The 9,386-nt window shown below is 53.2% G+C and overlaps 1 protein-coding gene across 1 annotated transcript in view; it reads right to left on the bottom strand.

The window, feature by feature from the left end:
• Positions 1–1,329: 1,329 nt before the first annotated feature.
• Positions 1,330–9,386, bottom strand: part of FRMD4A (FERM domain containing 4A) — a gene marked incomplete at its 5' end in the record, with an annotated part of 38,168 nt that continues 30,111 nt past the window's right edge. The window contains 3 exons of the mRNA XM_010131150.1: positions 1,330–1,432; positions 5,206–5,302; positions 7,737–8,596. Coding sequence (XP_010129452.1) covers positions 1,330–1,432; positions 5,206–5,302; positions 7,737–8,596 — 1,060 coding nt within the window. The remainder of the gene's footprint in view (positions 1,433–5,205; positions 5,303–7,736; positions 8,597–9,386) is intronic.

The raw sequence follows: 9,386 nt of genomic DNA, 5'->3' as shown, positions 1-9,386 counted from the left end.
CAGAGTGTGCACTTGGTCGTTACAAAAGTGTCTGTGAGGCCTTTTAAAGTTCCATGGCTTGACGTGTGTAAAGCATTGCTCAAAAGGATGTGTAAACTTGCAGCTGCGCCCGCCACGCTCTGGTACGGTTCCGTTTGGTATCATCGGCGGGCCGCTCGCGCTCGTGTCCAACACCTCATTCAGTTGCTTCTCTTGTGGTTGCTCCTCGCAATGGGAAAATTTGCCTCGTCTGCTGGTTGCTCACGCCCGCTGCCGTTTCCCGACGGACCGGTTCTCCCACAGCCCTTTGCTACGCGGGCGCTAGTGCGGGGAAGATGAGTGGAGCAGATGCGGTGACGTGTCAGTTCGACTGCGCTGTGCTTCCCCTTTGACTTCACCCCAACGCTTTGTGCAGAGATCAGTCAGAATTCATCGGCTGTGCCTGTTCATAGAAAGGGGGTTTTGGCAATTTTTATCCTCACCAGAATATTGAAAGCCAACCAAGGCAGCCCCCAGCTCTCTGTGTATTGGCGCCAGCCTCGGAGGCGCTGTGAGGAGCAGCACCCGCCCTCAGACGGTGCCTCTGTAACCCTCGTCTGTCCCATTCAATAGCAGCTTGTGGACAGGGTTGCCGTGATGCCAGCCCAGCCCTGCAGCGCGCCTTCAGCGCACCGCGCTGGTTTACCTGCCTGCGGGTGGGCTCAGGGTGAAGAAGGAAGTGCCGTTTCACAGGAGGTGGGTGTGCCTGCCGCCAAGTTAAACGAGAGAGAGGTTCTTGCAGCTGGAACTTGTTGAGCAAACTCACCTTGCCGCCACTGGCGTGGCCGTCTTCGGCAGCGCAGAGCTGATTGTGAAACTCTGGCACGCCTTGGGAGTGACGGGGTTTTACTGTTTCAGGACTACCATACCCATTTCTCAGCCTCTGCCCCATGTGACCCCCACCTCCCTCTAAACTACTGCTCTGTTGGTTTCAGATGGCAGGTCGTGGAGATCTGACTGCTGTTGCACGCCGTGGAACAGGAAGATGTGAAGCCTTGAAAGGCTTCCATCGTTTCAAGGAAAATCGACTGTTAAATGGACTGTTAAGATGGTTGCTTCTCTGCGCCCGCTGCCCTGCGCAGGCCACGGGAGGGACGTGCACCGGTCTGGCGGTGGGATGCGCTGCGGTCCGTCGCTGTCGCGGTGGATGCCTCAGGGCCACTGTTCCGTCCATGTTGTCTTGAATTGCATCGTGAGAAAGTGCTTAGAGTTGAAGCTGGTGCTGGGTGACAGTGCATCTGGGTAAGGCAGATGAGAGGCAGTGAGGTGATCTCAGAATGGCATTGATGTGATTCACTTGAGGTCAGGGGTTCACACTAGAGTCCCAGGCTTGGCTTTTTCCTGCCCATACCACTGGACATCTGCTAATTCTGGATACAGGGGAGAATCCAGGAAACAGCTATCGTTGTAGCTCCTGCAGGAGAAAGGGAACTGCGTTAGGACAAAGAGCTTTCCTGGGAAGTTCCACCGTGGGCATAAAACATCGTATTAGAGGTGGGCAGGAACGCAGGATATTCACAGGCCCCTCTGTGCTCTGCAGATACCCCAAGGTGACATTTGGGGTGGGCTCAGCATGCAGGACCCTGCTTTGACCCAGTTTGCCTGGCAGTCCCACTGCCCCTAGCAACCTGCCTGGTGCAAAGAGGCAGGAGAAAGCTGAGCTCCAGCAGCCCCTCTGCGGCCAGGGTGCCCCGAGGTTTGGATACAGGATGGTCACAGGCAGCGCTGCTGCTGTGCTTTCAGCCTGCTGCTGGGGGATGCACTGCAAGAGGGCAGAGTGGCTGCTGGAGGACCAGAGCTTGTGGCTGACCCCACCAGATGCCTCCGCTTTGGCTGTGTGTGGCCTCTTCCCGCCAGAGATTCAGCAGCGGCGCTCTGCCTTGCCTGAGGGGCTCTGCCTTGCTTTCCTGGGGTGAAGAGATTTCCAGGGAGCAAGGGGCAGAGCAGCACCCCTGGCCATGGACGGGGAAGGAGGAGGGTGATGCTGCTTTCTCTTAGCACTTCTGCTCTGGGCAGAGGCTTGTGCATCACCTGGCAATCCCAGAGTTACGTGGCTTCCCAGGGATGAGCTAGGAACCAACAAGGGAGAGGGTCCAGTGTGGAAAGGACCATATGGTGTCATAGGTAGCCTGGTCCTCATCTTGGGGCCTGACAAGTAGCTGCTTCTTTTGCTGCATGGCTTTTTGTTCGCTTGCACAGAGCAGACGGGACAGTTCATGGGAATTTTCTTTGCTGTTTCTCCCATCAGGGTCAGTTCCTGGCTCAGCCTGAGGAGCTCCTTGCCAGAGGTAAACACTGAGGTCAAACTTGTGTTGATATTTTGAAAAGTGGCTGCTGTCTCTGCAGTGATAGTCAGAACTTGTGTCTCTCCCTCACGCTTTGAATTGAACCAAGTTCCAGGCTAGAGACTGAGTTCTGAGGCCAAAGGCGGGAGATGCATTTTCTGTCTGTCTACTGTGGGATTCTCACTACTTCCTCGGCTCCCTCCCCGCCTCGCAGGACTGATCTCACATCTGATACATCCGGCAGTTCCTGCCTCCCCTGCCCTGTTTGCCTGATTTCCCTGCCATCAGTGTCTGGGAGGAACCTGAGCAAGGGCATCACTGCACGTTAAAGAGCCTTTTTTTCCCAGCTCGGTGATGGAGTATGAAGGTTCACGAGTGATCTCTAGAAAGCTGGGCTTGAAATATGCCAGATGCCAGCTGTGAATGGTTGTAGATGCAAATGAGAGTGTCAGACAGCCACAGCAGTTCAATTAAAATAGAAATACTCTGAGGGTTTTTTGTTCCCTCCACCCTTCCTTCTCTGTCTTCCCACAGGAACGGGGCCAGGGCTGCTCCTCGTTCCACGAAACCTCGCTGCTGCGGACAGCCTCTGCTCCTCAGCTCTGCTCTGCGGTAGGGAAGGAGGAGAAAGGGGTGCTCGGTGTCATGGCTGGAGCACTGCTGGCAGTTCAGTCCGGGTCCTCTGCGGCCCCTGTTTACCTGAGCTCGTTGCCCCAACATGCTGCTCCCACACTCTTGCCGCAGCACTTTACCCACACTGCTTTGAAATGTCCCCATCCACAAATTTGTCACTACCGCCTGTTCTCTGTGCCCGTTCAACCTGCACGAATGCAGAGCGGGCTGGCCCAAAGTCCTCTTTCACAGCCACAAACTTGCTGAAAAGGCACAGAGAGGGCTTTGAGCTGCTTTCAGGTTGTTCCTCCAGGAGCTGAAGGGAGCCTTGGTGCCAGAGACCAGGCACACAATTAAAAGGGCTGCTCCTGCGGGACAGCGGGGCGCCGGTTATTCGCACTGCGTTCACGGACTGTAAGGCAGAAGGGTGAAAGAACAAAACGTTCCCTTACTATACCTCTATTCATCAGTACTTTGGTGGGTTGGAGACTGAGACTCATCCATAGTGGGTGAGTTGTCTGTTGCTTCTCTGAACAAAGGAGAGCAAAAAGGAGGAGAGAGGAGAGAGGAAATATTAAAGAATAGAAGTGACACAGACATTGTTATGAGCTTATTAATCCAGTGGGGAAACAAGTTGATGAATCATCTTTAGAAAAAGTTAGTGACACAAAGACATGTTGGGGGGAGGTGTCAATCTTTTGAGTCGTGCTAGGAGGGCACAGCCTGCCCCTGCAGCAGGCGAGTTTGTGTTGTGCAAACTTTATCTGCTCCTGCTGCATTTAAACGTACGCCTTGGGTGGTGTGCTCAGACACGAAATCAGCGCTGGTTTGTCTCCAGTTCTTTTTGCACTGGAGGTTGGTGCAGAGCCTAAATTTCACTGTCACCAGGTGAGAATTCGGCTTGACACTTTTTTGCTATGAGAGACAAGGTGCAGGAATTTTCTTGAATGGAAAATTGAGAACAGTTGGGATTTTCCAAACCGATTTCTCAGCTGGCTGCTCACCAGCTTTACTACTGATCATCACGGAGATACTTGGAGGAGTTAGGATTGGGATGGAGACAGACTAAGATTTGAGTCTAGACTCAAACCCCTAACAAACAGCAGAAATGTCAGCACACAGTAAAGACAGCTGCTGTTTTGCCTGTCTTGCGATCCCTTGGCTTTTTGTGAAATGAGACCAAGAAAATTCTCCTGTTCTAAAACTGGAAGCGCATGCAAAGACCATGTGAGGCTGATGTTAAATGCATGAATTTAAAATCCAAGGTAGGCCTAAGGGGGTTGTGGTTATGGTTCTTCTCATCTCTGTTCTAAATTGTAGTCACGAGCAGTGCCAGAGTAAAACCAGAGGTCAAGCTCGGTCATAGGTGACCAGAAGACATTAAAGAGCATGAGGTTTTCCAGTGGCTGCACAGTGAAATGTTTGCAAAGTTACTGGTCCCAGTTCAGAACTCAGGGGATCATACCTGTTTCCCTACCCTAGCGCTTACAGGATTTTGAGGACTGTGATCTGGAACTTTCTAGCTGATCTCACCAGACTCAACTGACATGCAAAAATCTAAGACGTGCTGAGTTAGACGGGGTCTGGAAATGATCTTTATTTCGTGTGGCAGGACAGAATTACAGGAGATGGTCAAAAAGTGCCCATGGGAGCTTGCAAAAGGCATTTTTTACTCTTGGAACTCCCTGCCTCACCAAGAGGTGCCACAGAACCCCGTGTTTACATGAGTAATGACTACCTGCGTGCAGTGACTCACTCACACTTTGGTGAAGCACATTAGTTAGTGGTAGCTGAAAAAACATGCACTGAATAGTCATTAAAACACTGAACAGACATTAAAACATTGCTGGGGAAAACCTAGCAGGGAACTGTGGTTGCTGCACACGCAGGTATGGCAGGCACCTCACCTTGCCTTTACAACAAAGATCTTGGTGTGCCCAGCCAGCGTGATGGTTGCTAAGATCAGCTGTTTTGACATATGGAAAATTGGAGGAAGGAGACTGTCCAAGCAGGAAGAACCTGTGAGGCTGCTTTCCCTGTGGATCTGGTACCACCTGAAGCAGTGCTGCTGGGCACGGATGGCACGGCCACGTCTCGGTCAGCCTAAACTGGAGCTCCACCGCTACGAGAGCAGGGCAGGGAGGCTGGAAATGTGCTGTGTGGGTGTAAGCTGTGGAGCACCTGGAAAATGTCCCCATGGCTGTGCTCTCCCTTCACTTGTGTGTGGGAAGGTTTTCCTTGCCTGCGTGGAGCGCGGTGAATTCTCTGACGCGATCCTGCAAGCACTCACCCAGTCTGCCATGCCAGAATGTGGTGGGGACTGCCCGGCGGCGTGGCTGCTAGTTCACTTGATGGCGTGGAACTCCTCTGGCTGTGAGGTAAGGCAGCTGGAAAACAACCAAAGGGTGGAGAAAAACAACTGGTGAGGTGAGGGCGTGAGGGTCAGGGTGGTTCAGAAGCATCAGCCGGTCAGACCAGCAGAAACATGTCCGGCTGCAAGTCAACCCAGCCTGGGAGTCAGACCTCATCCTGTTCCTGGATGTCTATGCCCAGACACGGCACAGGAGCAGCCAGCCCGCTGGATCTGTCCTCAGCTCTGCAGCAATGCTTTGTTTCAGCCCAGCTCCAGCTGAATAGAACTCAGACTCTCCTGAGCCTGCCTGGGAAACACCACGCTTCTCCCATCATGAAAGCTAGTCAGTTTTGCTGCTTCCTGGACCAGCAAGGGCTGGCTGCACATCTCCATGGGACCTGGACTGGAGGAGCCCAGCGCCTGTCCCCACTTCCAGGGTAGTGGGAGACATTCTGTCCCAGGAGCCAGGGAAGGCAGTGGCGAGAGTCTGGACAAGTCCACTTCTTCATGTGCAAAGGAGGAAGACAGCTCTGAAGATCTCAAAACCTGCAACTACCTTTCACTGTGCATTTGTAAAACACTGAAGTTTGGCTTCACTGACGCTGTTGCGTCTACAAAGGTAGAAGCAAGCTGGACAAAAAACGTACCATGGGCAGTGGTTCTCGGGGGATTTTCCCCAGTAAGGGCCTAGCTAAGAAATCCACCTGACCAATCCTGCCTCCTCCTCAAGTCCATACATTGCTGACACTCCAAACTGAATATGTGCCCAGGAGGATGATCCTCTCTGAAGGACAGGTGAAGTCCAGCAGACCTATCAGCTAGGGGTAGTCGACTGCAATGATGGATGTTTCCACCTGGCCTCCCCTTCTGTGCTGTTAACTTCTTTAGCTGCTGCCAAATGACACTTGAAGAGAAAAACAAACTTTTATCTGCTCCTTGGAGCTGATAATGACCCTGAGGTCAGTATCCTCCCACAGCTGTAACTGGGAGCTGGCTGAACACAATACCAATCTACGCTGCCAACCGGTCAGGAGAAGCTGTGATTACTGAGCACTCCTGCCACTGTGCTGCCCAGATATCAAAAGACCCAGCAGGGTGGGGAAATGGGCTGACTGACAGTGGTGTTTACGTCCTCTCCCCTGAACCCCACCATTTTCCTTTCTAGATGACCTCACTGAACTGGTATGGTTCCCAAAGCTAAGCAGGGCAAAGCTTTCCAGTGTTCAAGCATTTTCTGTTGCTGGGTGGAACAGAAATGCCCGTTAATCAAAGTGGGGGAGACAGATTTTCACATGGAGACACAGGATGGTTCCAGCAGCTACTTGGTTGTGCCTTGGTCCACATCTGGGCCCACTATGAGTGGTGGCATCACACATAAATCAGCCTCTTCTCCAGCAGCTGTTGGTGGCCCACAAGGAGCCTGGTGTCAAATCTCTTCTCCGACTGGAGTCAGCAGTGAGTGCAGAGCCCCACTGGTGTCAGTGTCGTCACCATGGACTGGCCACCATGCTGGGATGTCAGAAGGCCTTCAGCCAGCACTGGTGGACAGTGTACTGGTCTGCTCAGGAGGTGGTGAGTGAGGCTGCAGCAATGGTGTCTCCTATGCCAAGGCTGAGGCGTGCGAAAGGGTGGCAATGGGCATGGTGCAAACTCTGATTAACCAGCATTCCCATCCACGAGGGGCTGGATTCAGGTTTTTAGCAAGTCCTTGATCTGTCCAAACTGGCTTGTCCAGCAGTGACTGATGGCCAGTAAATATTTAACCTTGGGCTGTTTCAAAACACTTAGGGGCCTCCTCAGTTTAATGAATTTGACTGTTTTCTTACCCTTTAATATTAACAGCACAGAGGAGTGCAAAGCTCTGTACATGACAGAGGCATAACTGCACTAACTGAAGTGCTCTGAATTTCAGGGTATTATCAGCACAGCTACGGGAGCTGCATGGGAAAGCCAAGGCTCAGCAGTGCACAAAGATGTCATCGCTCAAACATTTTTGCGCGGGGTGGAGGGGATGGGATACTCCCCACTTAACCTTTCTCATGCTTTTGGTGTTTCACTGAGCACATGCATTCTCGTAGTCTGTGCTGAGCCCCTGCTTGCTTCATCACTCCCCTCGCTGTGATTACTAGGAGTGACACCCCCCCAGCGTTTCCATGTTCAGTCCTTAGTGCCATCACCCAAACCCCATCTGCGCTCTGAGGAAGGACCTAGCAGCAATGGGGCTTCGGACTTGCCCTGTCTTTCCAGCCCATCATTGCAAACTGATGATTCCCCTGGACAAAAATTCTCCCCCGCTGAGTGTCTCAGACAAGGCTTGCCCACCGTTACGCCTACAGAGCAGCACGTGAAGGCCAGATAACATGCTACAGTCTGGCACTGCTCTCCAGCCAGGGCTTAACGCTGGGCACAAATCCAGGCTGCATGAAGCCCCCGTCCCTCCTGCCCCCTCACCCATGCCCGGCTCTCACCTGATGTCGCTTTACACATCTGAGGCATTCTCGTGACCCGGCTGTGCGCCACAAAGGTGCTTTGCGAAGATGTGCTGTACTGGGAGCTGCTGTCTGAGGAAGTGGAGCTTGTGTGTGAGAGGCGGCTGTGCTCCTTGTGGGAGGCCGTGGACCGCTGGTACCAGAGCCGCAGCTCATCCGACACAGCAGTCCTACCCGAGCCCTTCTCGTGGCCCTCCCTGCCCAGAGATGGAGTCCTTATGATTTGGGAGCGGGAGGGGGTGAGCCTGACAGAGTCCACTTCATCGCCGTGCCAGTTCTCCTTAAACATCCCCCCCGCTGTGTAGGAGTTGGAGGTTTTGAATTGTGCTTTTACGCTGTAGTGTCCCTCCTGGTCGTTCTCCAGGCTCCGCACCACCACGGGTGTGGAGCTGCCCTCGATGTACAGGGGATACTCTTTGATCCTGTACTGGGAGGAGGGCTGGCTCTGGCTGTGCAGGTAGACGCGGTGGTGCCCCGTCCCGTTCCTCGCAGCCAGGTTGGGCATGCTCCCTGAATTGGAAGAGACCAGGTTGCCCGCTGATTTGTGCCTTTGCCTCTGCCGCTCTCTGGCTTTCGACGGGGAGTCCTCTGCCAGGGTGGAGTAGTTGGGATTCATCTGAGCGGGGTAGTAGTGCTCGGAGCTGGAATGGCTGGTGCAGGAAGAGCAGTCGTCCATGGGGTCAGAGCCATTACTGCTACGAGTCCTTGGGGTGTAGAAATCAGGGCTCCCTGTCTCATTTTCTGAGCCAAGGAGCTTGCCTTGCGACTCCAAACTGGAGCTCCGGTGTCTAAAGTGCTGAGCTAAGCTGTGCAGTCTGGTCGGGCTGATGTCTACTGACCTGCAGGGACCAGGAAAAAAATTCAGACTGGTAAGTCAACATGATGACACACTCCCCATCCCTTTCTGCACACAAGGCCAGGTATGAGCTGACAGACAGACTGCCCGTACTTCGCCCAGAATGCAGTGATTTCTCCACTGGCCTTTGAAAAAGTCACCTCTGTCCAGCAGCTAGGTTTTACTGGGGGCCATATGTGGGCAGCACATGTAAGACTCTCCGCGGGTGACAGCCCTTCAGGCAGCCATGCCAAATCTCAAGTTTACAAGGCTCAACTCAAGCCAAGTCTGGGTGGTCTCTATTCACCCTGGCTGTTTGGAGATCTTCAGCTGTCCGTTCAGGGACCCCATGACGAGTCACACGCCCGCATGATAGATGGCCAAGGCCAGGGCACGCAGCTCATGAATGAGCCACAGACTAAGTAATGGCTGTTTGTAACACTCGGATGGCCCCTAGCCGGTCAAGGCCACTTCCCCAGCACTGAGTCAGGCTGTTTCTCATGCAGCTCGGCTCCAACGTTAACAAACACTGCACTCTCGAAAGGTACTCCCAGCCAAAAACTTGTAACAAACTTAACCCGGGGCCTTATAATGCCTTGTATCATCTCTGCCCAAGCGGGATGTGTTGGCATGAACTCCTGATTTGTGCCGAGCTCAATGATGTTAGTGCTACCCCTTAGGGCAGGACACCTGACAGCACACAGCTTTTGCTCAGCTATGCTTCCTGCAGTGTCCGTGAACTTTGCCATGAGAGAAAAACAGCAACAGAGCTGAATGGTTTGTAGAAATCCTGC

The sequence above is a fragment of the Buceros rhinoceros genome, unplaced genomic scaffold, assembly GCF_000710305.1.
Source record: "Buceros rhinoceros silvestris isolate BGI_N320 unplaced genomic scaffold, ASM71030v1 scaffold18932, whole genome shotgun sequence".
NCBI lineage: Eukaryota > Metazoa > Chordata > Aves > Bucerotiformes > Bucerotidae > Buceros > Buceros rhinoceros.
This window is presented reverse-complemented; position numbering and strand designations above follow the sequence as displayed.